At 37.7% G+C, this 17,907-nt stretch overlaps 1 protein-coding gene across 1 annotated transcript in view; it reads right to left on the bottom strand.

The window, feature by feature from the left end:
- LOC131531226 (NACHT, LRR and PYD domains-containing protein 12-like) overlaps positions 1–17,907 on the bottom strand; it is a 96,162-nt gene that overhangs the window by 68,654 nt on the left and 9,601 nt on the right. Inside the window, exons 5-12 of the mRNA XM_058761865.1 lie at positions 17,561–17,642; positions 17,191–17,386; positions 16,204–17,087; positions 15,257–16,143; positions 12,956–13,126; positions 11,236–11,409; positions 5,469–5,642; positions 4,156–4,170 (exon numbers count right to left, since the gene is read on the bottom strand). Coding sequence (XP_058617848.1) covers positions 4,156–4,170; positions 5,469–5,642; positions 11,236–11,409; positions 12,956–13,126; positions 15,257–16,143; positions 16,204–17,087; positions 17,191–17,386; positions 17,561–17,642 — 2,583 coding nt within the window. The remainder of the gene's footprint in view (positions 1–4,155; positions 4,171–5,468; positions 5,643–11,235; positions 11,410–12,955; positions 13,127–15,256; positions 16,144–16,203; positions 17,088–17,190; positions 17,387–17,560; positions 17,643–17,907) is intronic.

Raw genomic sequence — 17,907 nt, 5'->3', positions numbered from 1 at the left:
TCGATGTTTAAGTATGTCTGTTTCATGTACAGTGAAAAGTGCAGTAATATCTGACTTAATTTAACGTGCAACCCACCTGTTGAGATTGAGGACCACTATTTATGTTCATCACACAGAAACATAATTAATATTTCTCATATGTGAGGCTATTTATAGCGTAGGTAGGACTATATCATGGCCACGAATTAAGAATTTGTTCTCCAGACTTAATTCGTGAGCCGCTCATATTACACAGCTCTGTTCTGCTCAAAGTACTCGGAGATCCCGCCACCAAGCCTTTGATAGGAACTTAATCTAACTAACTCGTCATAAGTAAAAAATAAAATAAAAAAAACACACATTTGCTAATTGATTCTAACTAAAATCGCTGTTGTTAGCACTTAATATGTCTGTCGTACAGCCAAACAGCTTAGATCATTCATAAAAACGTATATAAAAGAATACTCATGCGCAAAGTCTACACCAATAAACTCTGCTGTATTATAAACCAATGAAATTGAAGGTGGGCGGAGCAACACGTGTCGCCCCATCGTCCAGGGTGCACTCTGGGACTACTCGCAGCAGCAGCCTCCCCTGGGTCCTAATGCACGCTCTGTAAGGAGTATTAATTCTGTAGGGGGCGCTGTCGGCCTACTTCAAATAAAATGAAAGGAAAATACACAAATAATATTTCGACTGTGTTTATGATTAAATAAAGCAGTAATTGATGCCATAATCATGATTTTGTTTTGATTTAAAGGTCAGAAGCTATAGCTGACATGAACAAAAACAAAAAAAACAAAAAAAAAACATAACTGTCATGAATCCTGTCCCTGCACTTCCATTCATTCACCACCAGAGGTCACTCGCTCACCACATTGACTTTCACACCACACATCACAATGGACTCCAATTCCCATCATCCATTACTGATCACAGCTGTCACCAATCACTCATTGCACTAATCACACGCACACCTGATCCTACGCAAACACTGATCACATGCCTTATTTAAACCCTGGACTTTCCTTCCGTCAGTGTCGAGTATTGTATGCATTTATCACTGTTCTAGTTGTTAGCTACTCTACAGAGCCCTGTTAGTTTCCTAGCCTTGCCTTGTCTTGCCTGTTTCGGATTGTGTTTTCCCCTGCCTGGACTATTGCTTACGGTTTGGATTACCTCTCTCGTTTAGCCCCTCTGGAGACTGTTTGCTGATCGTCGACCCACGCTTGTCCTAGGATTACTCTTGTCCCTGCCATATCTGTTTGCCATTGTTTCGACCCTGCCTGTTATGACCAAATCTCTAATCAATAAAAGCTTGCACATGGATCCGCACGTCTCACGTCTTGTCAGCCTCGTTACAGATCTGTCCAGGGTTTAAATAAGGCATGTGATCAGTGTTTGCATAGGATCAGGTGTGCGTGTGATTAGTGCAATGAGTGATTGGTGACAGCTGTGATCAGTAATGGATGATTGGAATTGGAGTCCATTGTGATGTGTGGTGTGAAAGTCAATGTGGTGAGCGAGTGACCTCTGGTAGTGAATGAACGGAAGTGCAGGGACAGGATTCGTGACAATAACACTTAAATTAAATAATTTTATATTTACTGATTTATTCATTAATGTGTAATGTGTTATATTTTTTAAACAAATTATGAGCTCTTTTGCTTCGGTCATTTACAAATGTTAAATGATAAAATAAAATGTTAAGGTTAACACTGCATCTTTCTGATTAAAACAATGCAGTGATTAATGTATAGTTTATTTATAGCTATTTTCAAATCTTCAATGTACTGTCATTATAAAAGAACTTTGTTGTTTGTTTAATTCTAACAAATAAGTTCTTGTTAAAAACTAACCAAAATTCAAAATAATTATATATCGGCATCGGCTATTGGCCAAAATGAGTTGAAAATTATTTGCATATCAGATTTCGCAAAAATCCAATATCGTGCATCCCTAAATATAATATAATATATTATACTAAGGTAATTAATTCACATGCGTATCATTTATTTTCAGAGGTGGGTAGAGTACCCAAAAACTGTACAAAAGTAAAAGTACTTGAAGAAATATTTACTCAAGTAAAAGTAAAAGTAATAGTCTGAATAGTTACTCGAGTAAGAGTAAAAAAGTATCGGATAAAAAAACTACTCAAGTAGATAGTTACTAGTTACTTTGGATCATATACTGTATATCTATAGTCTATTTTTATTTAGATATATAGATCTAATTTATATATACATACATACATACTGTCACGAATCGGGTCTACGAACTTCCGTTAACCCTCCACCAGAGGTCACTTGCTCACCACATGGACTCTTACACTGCACAGATCGTTACACTTACACTGAACTTCAGTTCCCACAATCCATTGCACTCATTACACTCAGCTGCAGCCAATCACATGCTTACACCCGAGTCTGATCACACAGCTGATTCCCATTTCACCCCTTACATAAACCATGGACTTTCTCTTGCCCTCTGCCGAGTATTGTATGCATTTATCGCTGTTCTAGCTTTAGCTACCCTACAGAGCCTGTTGTAGTTTCCCCTTCCCTTCCCTTCCCTTCCCCTTACCTTTCTCGGATTACCTCTCTTGTCAAGCCCCTTTGGATACTGATCGCTGTCGACTGACCCATGCCCGTTTTAGATGACTCTTTGCCTTGCCTGTGATATACCTGTCTGTCATTGTTTGACCCTTGCTTGTTTCCTGACCACGCCTTTGCAAATAAAAGCTCGCACATGGATCCGCATGTCTCTCGTCTCGTTGGCTCCGTAACAGAATACTCGGCCCCACAAGGATCCAGCGGCTTTTCTGGACATTTGCCAGGTATGGACGCAGCGATCTTGTTGCTAGCCCTCAAGCACACGATCACTCGAGGGTTACATTACGGAATATTTGGCTTTGGCTAATGGCTCAGAATTACCGGACGATATGTTAATAGCCTTTTCCTGTGATGACCTTAATCAACCTTTAAAATCTAAAGTGATTCATAAGGGTCCACGTTCGTCACGGAGTAGTTTTTTGGATTATGTTCTGTGGACTGTTGGTTCAGCTTTCACTGTGGGTGTCGCGGAGGAACGCGACACTGCACTCACTCGTTGGATAGCAGCCACACTGGAGCAGACTCACAAAATGGCAGCCACAACAACACCCCGTCTTGTCATTGCTGTCAGTCATGAGCCAAGTCAAGTCACAGTTGATGTTAAAGAGCCAAGTCAAGTCACAGTTGATCTTAAGGAGCTAAGTCAAGTTATGGTTGATCTTCGTGAATCCAGTCAAGCTACCGTTGATCTTCACGAGTCAAGCCAAGTCGCGGCTGATCTTCACGAGTCAAGCCAAGTCGTGGCTGATCTTCACGAGTCAAGACAAGTCGCAGTTGATTTTCACGTGTCGGGTCACGTCACCGCTGATCGTCCAGAGTCACAGCACGTCTCCGCTGACCTTCAAGAATCGGGTCACGTCCGGGCTGGCACACCCAGATCATCAAGGTCAGTCTACCATTATCCCAGTTTGATGTGTAGTTTGAGGGACGTACCACTGGTGTCTGCACGCACGGCTGGTATCCCCAAACCAGCTCACTGTAACCCTCCTGTTCTTGCGCATATTCCCCTGTCCGAAGCACTTCCCCTGATGGGAATTGCTTTGTGTTGCTTTTGGGCTACGTACACCACCGCAGAACTGCCTGAGGTGGCGGCGCCCGCTGCAGCTTCTCCAGAGGTGGCGGCCCATGCTGCAGAACCTCCAGAAGCCGTGGGGCTCGCCTCAGTCCCTTGTATGGTGGTGGCACCTAGTAATGTACTCTCAGCCTGTTGTGTTGCGGTCAAAGAGACCGCTACTGAACTCTCCTTGTGTCCTGAGTTTACCACTGTAGAACCTCCAGAGGTGGCGGCAACCGCTGCAGAACCTCCAGAGGTGTCAGCGGTATCCGTCAATGAACTCTCGTCCTATCCTGTCACGGCTATGGAGGCCGTCAATGAACTCTCATCCTGTCACAGTAACGGAGGCCGCTTTTGAACATTTACCCTGCTTTGAACAGGCCGAGGAGGCCATCTCTGATCTTTTGCTCCGTTCTGAACCAGCCATGGTGGCTGATTGTGAACTGCCTGCCTGCTCAGTTGCCACCAGGGAAAACGTTGATAGATGTCTATGTCACGAATCTGGTCTACGAACTTCCGTTAACCCTCCACCAGAGGTCACTTGCTCACCACATGGACTCTTACACTGCACAGATCGTTACACTTACACTGAACTTCAGTTCCCACAATCCATTGCACTCATTACACTCAGCTGCAGCCAATCACATGCTTACACCCGAGTCTGATCACACAGCTGATTCCCATTTCACCCCTTACATAAACCATGGACTTTCTCTTGCCCTCTGCTGAGTATTGTATGCATTTATCGCTGTTCTAGCTTTAGCTACCCTACAGAGCCTGTTGTAGTTTCCCTAGTCTTGCCTTGCCTTGCCTGTTTCGGATTGTGTTTTCCCCTGCCTGGACTTTTGCTTGCGTTTCTTGGATTACCTCTCTTGTCAAGCCCCTTTGGATACTGTTCGCTGTCGACTGACCCATGCCCGTTTTAGATGACTCTTTGCCTTGCCCGTGATATACCTGTCTGCCATTGTTTGACCCTTGCTTGTTTCCTGACCACGTCTTTGCAAATAAAAGCTTGCACATAGATCCACATAGATCCTCTCTCTTTATTTCTGCAAGCGTAAATATTGTGAAAATATCAATATTAATTGTGTCTAGGCAAGGCATTCCTCCTGGAACTAACGTGGGTTTGGCGGGTGTTCATTTCATACTCCGTGACAGCTTGTTTAATGAATAAATTATACATTGTATTTAATGTGTAAGGTACATGTACAACAAACTGGTAATGTCATAGTGGTATCGTGTACTGTAATCTAATCTATACCTGTGGAACCGACAGCACACGTGGTGTTCATCTAATAAAGATCTTCATAGCAAACAATAGCCTTTGAAGATTTGCTTTCAATTGACTGTAGATCCAAATCCACGTCTTCAACGCTTGTGATGTTCTTAAACTTTCTGTTACAACTCTTGAGTGAGAACCGCTTCAGACGACTCCGCGCGTGTGGCAGGGAACTGAACGAATCATTCAAACTGATTCGCGAACCAATTCACTGGTTTGCCAACTGGTTTGATCAAGCCTTCGAACAGAATTGACTCAAAAGAATGAATCATTCGTGACTGGGCAGCACTCATTGCCAAGAAAAAATTAGATGGCGCGTTTGGATTAAATTGAATTGCATTAAGATAAAGTAATGAGAGGACCGTCACCCACAGTAACGAAGTAAAAGTACAGTTTTTTCACTAAAAATGTACTTGAATAAGAGTAAAAGTACCCATTTTTAAATATACTCTAAAAGTATTAGTTACCCAAAAAATTTACTCAAGTAAATGTAACTCGTTACTACCCACCTCTGTTTATTTTGCATTACTTCATCATCTCTCACCTCAGTGTCTTCAGTTGACAGTTTGGATCCCGTAGTAAATCACTGAGCTGCTTCACTCCTGATTGTCCAGGATCATTTCCTGTGAGATCCAGCTCTATCAGGTGTGAAGGGTTTGATCTCAGAGCTGAAGACAGAGCTTTATAACCTTCTTCAGTGATACTGCAGTTTGAAAGTCTATTAAAAAAAGTATAATAGACAGTATAGTTGGGTAAAGTTCTATATTGGTGAACGTAAACTACAACAAATAGAATTTTTGCATTATTTTCCACAATTATAACCTACAGTTGCAATCAAATTTACTCATCCCCTCAGAGACTGCATTACTTTACAAATACAAGCTTGTCTGAAGATCCAGGATAAAATAAAAATTGCATCTATAACAGTTCACTGGCATACTAAAAGTGATCATGTCAATATATGGTGTCATATTTTTTTAGTATTTTAATAACAGAGGTATGTCATAATTGTTCAACCCCTATTCAACATTGCTGTTTTTAAGTCACTTATTTGCATGGTGGGGAATAAAATTGTCTCAAAACACAATTAAGCCTTTAGACTGACAAAAACCTGCAATATACAGCCAAAGACTTGCAAGATGAGCCGACGAAAGGAGGAAAACCATTTCAATGCAGTGTGTAAGAAGAACACTAGACAATAGGGATGGGAAGATTCCCTGATTCGCTCGGTGCATAAACGACAATGTAAATTCGCACAATCTCACTAATTTGTGCACGCTTATTCTTAATCAGCCCTTAATGTTGATCATGGATCATCAGATCCACCATGGCAAACAGCGAATATATTTGTGCTGTTTAATGCATTTGAGACGTTGTGTTTTCCTCAGTGCATAACTGACATGTCACGACTATATTTTTCATCTATAAATGTTAGAAAGTCATACAAATATATCCATATCCATAGGAGTGGGTGATCTTACGCGAGTACGCATGCGCACTAAACAGATGGAGCGCAATAATTCTGAGTCAAATATGCATTTTGCTAAAATATTCGTTGTTGGATATTAAATGTGCCATTTATAGAATTTTAAACCTACATATAGGTATGTTTTTATGATAGCATAGCAGTAGTAACTGTAAAGGTACTATTGTAATGGGTAAATAAAATAACCTAATTACTAAGCTCAGATGAGTTAATGTGTGTTTCTTATAGCAGTTAAAATGTAGTTTTAATTTAGTGATTTCAACTTTTAGTTTAGTGATTTTAATGCTTTAAAGAGCAATGTTAGATTGTAATGTTCTAATGCTATCTGTTCTAACTATAAAAGGGACAGCTGTCATAAAACCAGAGAGAAAGAATGTATGGCTATGAGATTGTATGAGACAGTCAGTAGTAAAATCATTGCATTCATATTGGTCAGTGTTAGAGGAGCTCAGCTTAGCCTGACAGTTTGCCTGCCCTGGACCAGGTTAGTTTTCCAGCATAAAGCCCGGCTCACACTGTGCGATTTTGGCCATGATTTGGTCGTCGACAAATTTTGAAAATCCTAAAAGATTCCTATAATCCTAGGCTAAAATCTGTAGTCTTTGATCGCTGGGTTGACATGTTCACCGACAGCCGATTAATGGCCGTTGCGATCAAATTTTACCTCAGACGAATTTCTGGCAGTGTCAGAAGATTTGGCGCACCGTCCTGCAGTATGACTTCTTCTAAGACGAATGTCAAACTGTCTATGTTTTTCAAAACAAGCCATGATCAGAAATAATGCTAAAGATTTCTTCTAACTGCATAAACTCCGGAGCTCTCATCCTCCGCTCATGGAATTCATATACGTTGACTTTGCTATGATAAACACCGGTTGCGCTGCTGTTTTCATGTGGGTGTGTATTGCTGTTTACACTATTCTTCTTAAATACGCCATTCATATACTTTTAATGACAGCCAACATTACAGCTCCGCATGCAATGCAGCTCGCGGTCACTGAACGTGTATGGGTTTATAATGTAGAACTCTGGACAAGTTTTCTTGCGAGCACCCGTTTTTAAAGTGTCTTGACTGTCTTACAGTCTGACATTAATGACAACTGATATTCCAGAATGTGACATGATCATCATGTTCGTACAGTCTGACAAGTACAATCCTAAAGGACTTTTAAAAAAATCGCACAGTGTGAGCCCGGCTTTAGTTGCCACAGTGACTGAGGTTGATCTTTGTTAAATTTGCTTTATGGAACCAAATCATTTGACAGTGAGTCAGACTAACTGAAATAAGCCTGGCCTATTTGGTAAACTTGTTTTATGAAACAGGCCTCGAGGCATTAGAAGTCAGAAGACACATAAGTTAATTTATGATTTGCTGTTTGTCTGAACCAAAGAAATAAAAGCAATCATATTTTTTTTCCATTGCATCAAATCGCATTGTGTTGAATCGAATCGAATCTAAATCGGATCGCACTGCATCGTAACAGGGGTGAATCTTATCGCATCACTAGCTGCTTCATGTGTATCTTCAATGTATCGTATCGTTGGCTATGCATCGAGATGCGTATCGCATCGGCCTCAGTTATGGAGATGCACATCCCTACTAGACAAGTATGGCCTTCATGTTGAGGCATCTTGCTGAATACCACTATTGACCAAGAACAACAAAAGGGTGACTTGAACTTGCTAAAATTCATTTGCGTAGATCTATGGAGTTCTGGAAGAATGTTTTATGTAGTGATGTGATCAAACTGGGACTTTGGTGGATCAGTCTTGTTATGGGGTTGCTTTACTGTAGCAGGAAATGGAAATCATGGCTGTATGAAGGACATCATAGGTTCTCTGAAGTATCAGGCCATTTTGACAAGACTTGTGATGCCTTTGGTGCAAAGACTGAAGCTGATGATCAATGGACTTTCCTGCAGGACAGCCATCCCAAAGTACACATCCAAATCTACTTTTGCTTGTTTCAGGGATCAGTCATAGAATGTTATTCTAATGTTATGTTATGTCCTATGTCTAGAATGTTATGTCCTGTTTAGCCTCTAGATTTAATTCTCATTGAAAATATCTGGTTGAATGTAAAGAAAGCAGTGGCAATGTGAAAACCAAAGATTATCTGTCTTTTTGGGGGTTGAATAATTTTGAACATGAATGTTTAGAACTAGTTTGAATTTTATCATGATTCATCAATGTTACATTCTCAGAATCACTCAAAATTGTATTAACAAACTTTCTCTAATACTTTACTGATGCCTTTGTTGAATTCTTTTCATAAAATTGTGTTCTCTACAGCAAAATGTCTTGCAGGTCAAGGGTGTTGAATAATTTTGATTGCAACTGTATTGTAACCTTCTTCGGTGATAATGCAGTCTGAAAGTCTACAGAAGGACTAAATAAATAAAAACATTTATTACACCATTAGCATATTAACATTTACCATCACCTCAAAAAAGCAATCTGTTTGTCAACATTTTATAAATGCATCTACACCAACACACCAATTTCACATTACTGACCCATTTCTTGTGACACAGCGCCAGTTAACAGACCAGCTGGAGTTTTACATTGATTCATGTTTAGATTAACCAAAATCAGACCTGAGTATGTGTAGTGTGCTCTGTGAATTTCTCAGCAGACTGGAGATTTCTGTCACTCCAGAGTCTCCTATTTGATTCCTGCTCAAATCCAGCTCTCTGAGGCTTGAATTAAACGCTGATGCCAGAGCAGCACAACCTTCATCTGTAATACTGATGCAGTTTAACCTGTAGAAGCGAGAACAAAACTAATTAAGCTATACATACAATTACTCTAATAGCAGCTTTAGCTACTACTTCTGTCCACCAATATGAGATTTGCATGATAATCACACTGTGAAATTATTATTTGTAATTATAATAATATTTTATATTTTACAGTACAATACTTAAGCCTAAACCATACATACAACGCTACATAGAACAAGTAGCTTGGAAAAGGATTTCAGTTTTGATGGATGGAATGATACATTTACTTATTTATGTCTTCATTTCTTTACTTGTGAATGTTAAGCCCTCAGGCTTTTATTTTGGTGGAAAACTGAACAGTGACCTTTAAATTTCTGTGTTTAGTTCTCATCAGGTTTATAAAGACTTTGTTGTACAAATCTGGTGAAATCTGTTAACATTTGTTAGCATCATCTGCCAAAAAAATATTGGAAATTACATTAATGTAAAATTAAATGAACCTTTAAAATTCATGTTATAAGATGAAAAAAATAACTCGCTCACCAGCCAATTATTATTGTTTTTTTTTTTTGTTTTTTTTTTATAAACATTTAACAGCCATTCAGAACTTCTACTAGCCAAAACAAAAATATCAGAAATAAATCAAGATTACCAGAACCACATCTTGGATTAAAATATACTTCATATTAAATCTGATCCTGAATTATTGAATACTTTCAGTTTTACGTCAGTCAAATTAGTTTTTATTTCCAAATATAGCTCAGTCCAAAATGAATGTTTAGTGGTAAACATGTTAAAGATTAATGGAGAGACTGTTTCCTCACAAATATCTGTGTACTGAACTCCAGTGTTATCCTTTAAAAAAGCCAAATCGAGTCCTTGTCTCCGGCAGTTCCAGTGACAAGCGCTGCGACTCAGACTCAGATCTCACAGGCGTTACACACCAGATGTGTCATCTGCACTCTATTCTGATGTTCAAGCTTCAAAACAGTTAATCTAATCACTAGTGTTTAGATAACAAAAGTTCACTGAAAGAATGAATACAGTGAATTTTAAAGACATGGTGCTTCTTTTCCAGTGTGCTGGATGCTAAATCTTGCAGGGTACTGGTTGAAGGACAGGATTTATAGATACTAACTCATTATCTGCTCACATGTAAATGCACTTCACTCTTAAGCACGTGGCACTTACTAATTTAATTAAATAGCAGCCTTTTGTGATTTGATAACTCCACTAACTCATATCAAAATTTCGATTTTATTTTAATTAATTCTGCAGTCCTGATGAGAAGTATAAAATATTTTCAAATTTATGAAGCTGTGGTGGGTCACTAGAGTCTGGGTAATTAATGGGATACACTTTTAAAATACTTACTTCAGCTTTTCCAGTCTACACTGTACATTTTCAAACACAGTCAAGATGATCTTCATTCCTGGGTTTCCTAGTTTATTCTCACTCAGATCCAGCTCTGTCAGATTTGAAGGGTTTGAATTTAGAGCTGCAGCCAGAACACTACAACCTCCTTCTGTGATACAGCTGTTATTCAGACTGCATAAAGAGAAAACACTTCAGTTTTAGTCTTAATATTGACCAGTATGTTTTAGCTGACAGTTGACAAATACTGGAGAGGATGATGATGATGATGACAACCACATTACAAAAGTCACATATGATTTTTTTCAGTCAGAAATCTCTTCTACAAGACATAAAAAACACCCAGCAGCAAGAAGAAGTGTCCTTGTAACAATGAAAAAACATACATCAGTGTGTTGAGTTGACAGTGTTTATCCTGCAGTAGAGCAGCGATTTGATTCACTCGTGTGTCTCCTAGTTCATGTTCACTCAGTTTCAGCTCTCTCAGGAGTAACGGGTTTTTACCAACAATTCCTGTCACATACTGACAGGCTTCATCTGCAGCAGGACCCAAAAACCTTCAGAAGAGAAGATGAAGTAAACTTCATTTCATAAATAAACTTGAAAAAAAAACAAACATCTGACTCTAAAACATTTAGTAAATTCATCCCTTTCACAGTGTTTCAATGAAATATTCTTTATAAATAAATTGCCTGCATATTTATTTTGCATTATAGCATCATCTCTCACCTCAGTGTCTTCAGTTGACAGTTTGGATCCTGTAGTAAATCACTGAGCTCCTTCACTCCTGATTGTCCAGGATCATTTCCTGTGAGATCTAGCTCTATCAGGTGTGAAGGGTTTGATCTCAGAGCTGAAGCCAGAGCTTTATAACCTTCTTCAGTGATACTGCAGTCTGAAAGTCTAAAACAGAAATGGAAATGTAACATTCAACTGATTAATGAGTTATTCTAGAAATTACCTTTACAATATTAATCCATTAAGTTCATTATTTTTGTTCCTTGTTAGTTTACTATGTAATTTAGTGTACAACTTAATCCAAAAGGCCTAGAGACCTTTAATATTTTACACATCAGCTCACCTGAGAACCTTCAGTTTACAGTTACTGAAAATGGTCATGAACTGAGAAATTAAATTTCCCTTGATCTTTTGACATATAACAGGTCAATGAAAAACATCCTGTAAGTTTCAGAACTCTAAACTTTAACCTGGGTTTTCATCTTCGTCAACTTTCTCAAAACAGAGTAACTTCCAAACAACTCGTTTAGACTATTGTAATTCACTTTATTACAGTGTTTCTGTCTTCACTCTCTCGTCTACAGCTAGTGCAAAATACAGCTGCTAGATTACTGTCTGGCACCAGCAAATATGAGCCAGTAACTCCTATTTTATCTACACTGCACTGGTTACTTATCAAATATAGAATCAATTTTAAAATTCTGTTATTTGTTTATAAAGCCCTCAATAATTTGGCCCCTCAGTACCTGACTGACCTGCTCCATCTGTACACCTCTTCTAGAACATTGAGATCCAGTGATCTCCGTCTACTCATCGTGCCTAGATCTAGACTTAAAAAAAACGAGGTGATCGAGCTTTTGCAACTGCAGGTCCGAAACTTTGGAACAGTCTACCTCTTCACATTACAGTAGATTAGCCCCCTCTATTTCTGCTTTTAAGTCTGCTCTAAATACATATATATTCTCTCTAGTATCTATTCTCTTTCAATACCCCTTTATCATTGCTTTAATTGTTGTTTTGTTATTGTTGTGTTTTAAATTTGATCATCTTGTTTTATTCATCTTATTTCTGAATTTGTATTCTATTCTGTACAACAATTTGGGCAGCTTCGGTTGTTTTTAAATGAGCTTTACAATTAAATATTGTATTGTATTGTATTGCATTGTATTAGTATGCAAATCTGTTAGCCAATCATAGCAGTGGGTGTTCACTTCAGCGTCTTGAATGTGCCCCGCCTATAAAAACAGACTGTTCTGCAGAGAGGGTCAAAACCTGGACACAAAATAGCCTATTATATCTAAATTATGATGTTTTTTTTGATGTAAAAATCTAACATTATAGGTGCATCACAGAGAACATTATAAAATAATTTAAAATGGAGTATATGACCCCTTTAAGGTTTCAATTATCTAAAACTCAACAGGTGTAACAGTCTTTCATCTAAATGATCCATAACATACAAACAACCTCAAGATGGTTGAAAAACAAGAACATTAAATTTTTGAAATTTTTGAAAACGTAAGTCCACTCTTAAACTACATTGAAATGCTGTGGAAGGACCTGGGATGTAGAGTTCATGCTGGAATTAAAGCCTATAAATTGCACTGAGCTGAAGCAGTTCTGTCCTCAATTCTGTGGCAAATTATATAGGTCCATGTTAACAGATGGATCTGAATTCTAAACAAACACAAGGGATTGTCACAAAACTTACCTCATTATCTCTAATTTGCAATTTATATTCTTCAGTCCAGTGCAGAGCAGCTTCACTCCTGAATCCTGCAGGTTATTATTGCTTATGTTCAGCTCTTTCAGACTGGTATCTGATCCAAGAACTGTAGCCAAAGCTGAACAGCTTTTGTCTGTTAAGTCACAATCATTTAGCCTACAAGAAAAATAAAACAAATCACAGAGTTAGATACATGTAATTAATTTGTTAAATACAAAAATTTAATTTATACCAATTATTTTTACATGAACAACATTCTAATATATACGCAGTATAAAATAAACTAGAATGCTTGAATAAAACGTAATAAAATATGTAAATAAATAATAGGTGTATATCATTAATGGCAATGAGTTATACATTTAAAAATGCTACTCTGTTATCTTGATGAGTGTCTTGAGGTCTCTGAGGTTAATAATTTAAGCATCAGCTGATTCATGTCTCCCTTTAGGAATACAACGCCTATCACTACTTCCTTATATAAGGTCCATTCAGTATTATTCAGGAGTCAGGACTTGGCCTTCTGATATTCCTCATTGAGTCAGACTTTATCCTGAATTATGTTGTTACATTAAATTGTCATTACGTTTGATGATAGTTGCCCTGATAGAAATAGTTAGTTTTATCTGTCCAACATATAGCATGCAACTCCATTCCAGTTTTTTTTTTTTTTTTTGGTATATGTAATGTAGATGCAGAGCATTAAGCCAAATAAATAACATGTTAAAGAATATTTCATAATGACAATTATAATTGGGAAAATAACTTGTAGATGGCAAGGAAAGACAATTAAAACTTTGAAAATACTAAAATTGAAATTATTAGATGAAAACTGAACTGAGCTGATGATGACGTCACTGTTTTCTCCACAGTTGCTTTATAAATGAATTAAACTGTCTCTTAAATTGATGGACATTACATATTTACTGAACCAAACTGAATCAACATTAAACTGATTTTAACTGAATAATGACTATTTTCTCTTGTCTTTTTAGAGTTACTTTGCAGCAGAATTTAATTCCATTTGCAACACTGATTCGCTATTTTCTTGTTTATACCTGTAAAGCAGCTTTGAAACTATCTGCATTGTATTGTGAAAATTGTCCAGACTTCAAGAGGAAAACCCTGAACTCCCATAAAGTATATTATATCAGTAAATGTAATACAAAATGTAAAAACTACAGCAGGCATAAATATAATAGTATCTCTATGCACAACATACAGACTTGTTCGTTATCTAAGTCTGGTTTTCACTTTATGTTTTTGTTGAGCTCAATTTTTGTCTATCGTCACAAAACCTACCTCAGTATCTTCAAATGACACTTCATATTTTCCAGTCCAGTGCAGAGCAGCTTCACTCCTGAATCCTGCAGATTATTATTGCTCATGTTCAGCTCTTTTAGACTGGTATCTAATCCAAGAACTGTAGCCAAAGCTGAACAGCTTTTGTCTGTTAAACCACAATCATTTAGCCTACAAGATAAATAAGATTACAGAATAATTAGATTGAATGCATTTGCTAAATATAAATAATACATGTATATTTTTCATCTATAGCTTTAATTACAATGAATTATACATTTGAAAGTGCTACTTCCATGGTTTCAAGGAAAAGCATTACTGAGTAGTATGGATTCTCGTCCGTGAAATGCGCCACTTCCAGTATTTTGCCGGTTAGTCGATGCCAGCAAAATGAAGTCGAGGATTTTTAAAAATCGCATTGTCTAATAAAATCGACGAATCACGACAGCTCTATTACTGAGTGAATTCTGATTAAACACCTTTACCATTGTGATCATGTGGTCAACATAGTCTACAATGTACAATGCTGTAAAACATGTTGTAAAAACACAATGCTTTTTACAGAGTGCTTACAAAAAATATGGAAAGGAATGTTTAAAAGCAGCAGCCTATCAGCGGGTACCACACACCAGTATTTGGTTCTACTGGTACTGCAGAAAGGCTGGAGTTATACATTAAAATAAGTGACAATCACTAGGTAGCTGATTATCTGTTGACATTTACTACATTTGATGGACTAACCATCATCCAAAATACTTCTCTCATATGCCAAACCTCAGCATCGCTGAGCAACATTAATTGTTTCAAGAACAAAACTCTTCATTCTCAGCTAAAGAAAAACACAAAAATATTTTTTAAATAATTTTCCAGAACAACAAGATTTTCACTAATTAATTTCCCAGGTTTTCCAGGATGCATGGGAACCCTAGACAAATGTCTTTTTCAGGATAAAAGAAAAACAATGATACAAAATGTTTAACTTACAGAGCTCTTTTGGAGGTTTTGATGACAGCTGATAATCTAATGAGACACTCGTCTGATTTCTTGAATTTCTGAAGCTCAAACTCCTCCAGTTCCTCCTCCGATGTCAACAACACAAAGGCCAAAGCAGACCACTGGGCAGGTGAAAGATCAGCAGATGAGAGACTTCCTTTGCTAAGGTGGGTCTGAATGTCTTTCACCAGAGTTTGTTCATTCAGTTCATTCAGACAGTAGAACAGATTGATGGATCTCTCTGGAGACAGATTAGCTTCTAATTTCTGCTTGATGTACTGAACTATTTCCTTTTTGCTCTGGTCATTTCCATTTTGCTGTGTCAACAGACCCTGTAAGAGTCGCTGATTGGACTGGAGTGACAAACCAAGGAGGAATCGAAGAAAAAGATCCAGGTGTCCATTATCACTCTCGAGTGCCTTGTCCACTGCAGTCTTGAGCAAATCAATCATGGTTTCACTTTTGTTTTCATGTTCTGTAGAGTCTTGATCAAACACACATTTCTTGTTGATGTCTAGAAACAGATGTGCATAAAGGCCTGCAATAAACTCTTGAATGCTCAAGTGAACGAAGCAGTACATGGTACCAAGAACAATCCCCGTTTCCTCCTTAAAGATCTGGGTACACATGCCTGAGTACACTGATGCCTTATAGACATCAATACCACAGGCTTCCAGATCTGTGTCATAGAAGATCACATTGTTTCTTTCCAGCTGATCAAATGCCAGTTTCCCCAGTGAAAAGATGGCGTCTTTATCCCAGGAAACATCTGGTGTATATTCTCCATCATACTTTCGTCTGCTCTGCTGGATCTGAAATCTGAGAAAGTGTGTGTACATTTGTGTCAGAGTCTTAGGAGTGTCTTCAGTATTTGACTCCTGCAGTGTTTTGGAGGCATCATCAGCCTGATTATTTTTCACAACATTATTTCTTTTTGCCTCTAAAATGTTCTGGAGAACAGTGGCTGAAATCCAGCAGAAGACTGGGATGTGGCACATGATAAAGAGACTCTTTGATTGTTTAACATGATCAATGATTTCTTTGGCTAGATTCTCATCCATTAATCTCTTTCTGAAGTACTCCTCCTTTTGTGCATCATTGAATCCTCGTATCTCTGTCAGCCGGTCGATACAGTCAGGAGGAATCTTACTGGCAGCTGCTGGTCTGGTGGTGATCCAGATGAGAGCAGAAGGAAGCAGATTTCCCTTGATGAGGTTCGTTAGGAGAACATCCAGAGAGGCTGGTGACGATACATCACACCACGTCTCATTATCTGTAAAGTTTACAGGAAGTCTACATTCATCCAATCCATCAAGAATGAACAGGACTTTGAATTGATTTCTTCTTGTAAGGTTCAGTCCTTTTGTCTCTGGGAAAAACTGAGTTATAAGGTCCATCAAACTTAGTTTTTCTTGCTCCTTTAAGTTCATCTCTCTGAATGGAAGAGGAAATATGAAGCTGATATCTTGATTTTCTTTTCCTTCGGCCCAATCCAGAACAAACTTCTGCACAGAGACTGATTTTCCGATGCCAGCAACTCCTTTTGTCAGTACAGTTCTGATCTGCTTGTCTTGTTCAGGTGCTTCAAACAAATTTTTGCATTCAACCTGTATCTCCTGTGATTCATGACGTCTGGAAGCAACTTCAATCTGTCTTACCTCATGTTCAGTATTGACCTGTTCACTACAACCCTGAGTGATATAGAGATCTGTGTAGATGTTATTCAGAAGTGTAGAGTCACCTTGCTTTGCAATTCCTTCAAACACACATTGATACTTCTTCTTTAGGCTACATTTTAGCTGATGAATGAAGATCAGCTCATCTAAATACAGGGACAAAAAAAAAAGTTTTTAGCATTTTAGATTTACCATTTTCTCCAATACACTTATAAGTGACAGTCTGACAGATGATCACGAGTCTCTTACCTTCTAGAGTATCAGCAGCTTCATCTTGCTTCATCTCTCTCAGGAAGTAGAGTGTGAGATCAAGAGCTGCTTCTTTGTTACTGCATCTGTTCTCATTAAAGTCCTTCACAAAGCATTGTATGTCTTCTTTTTGTAATATTTTCTTAAACTTTTCCAGCTCATTTTTCAGAAATGTGATTATTTTGCTTTCAAGATCCTAAAATCAAAGAAAAATATATTTTTCATTTTACATTTTTATGTGTTCCTAAAATAAAACAAATGATCAAGATAAAACAGAAATCAAATTTCTATTGAATATTCTTGCAAGCGTTGTTCAGTAAACTATTTGTTTGTTATAAATATAAACATTATTGAACATGTGTTTTCCTACCTGGAAGATCCTCAGGAGATTTTCTTTGAAGTTCCTGTGAGTCTGGACGTCTGAATCTAATGTCTCATATTGAACCCTATTACTGAATAAAATGAAGTACTGCATTTTCGGGAAACTATTAGATAAATAGCTTGCAAATATTTTGTTTAAATTCATACGGTTACAATTATAGGATCTATTTAATTATACATTTGGGTAAATATTAGGTCTATCATTGTAATATTTTCTGTCCTATAAGCAAACAACACAGGGGCTGGTGAATTAATAATATATACAGCATTGACAATGAGTATTTTCATACAATGTGCAGCAGTTATGTTAGTGCACCAAAATTAATGGGGTTTACA

This window comes from Onychostoma macrolepis, chromosome 22 (assembly GCF_012432095.1).
Source record: "Onychostoma macrolepis isolate SWU-2019 chromosome 22, ASM1243209v1, whole genome shotgun sequence".
Classification (NCBI taxonomy): domain Eukaryota; kingdom Metazoa; phylum Chordata; class Actinopteri; order Cypriniformes; family Cyprinidae; genus Onychostoma; species Onychostoma macrolepis.
The sequence above is the reverse complement of the archived record's forward strand: the minus strand, read 5'-3'. Positions and strand labels throughout refer to the sequence as shown.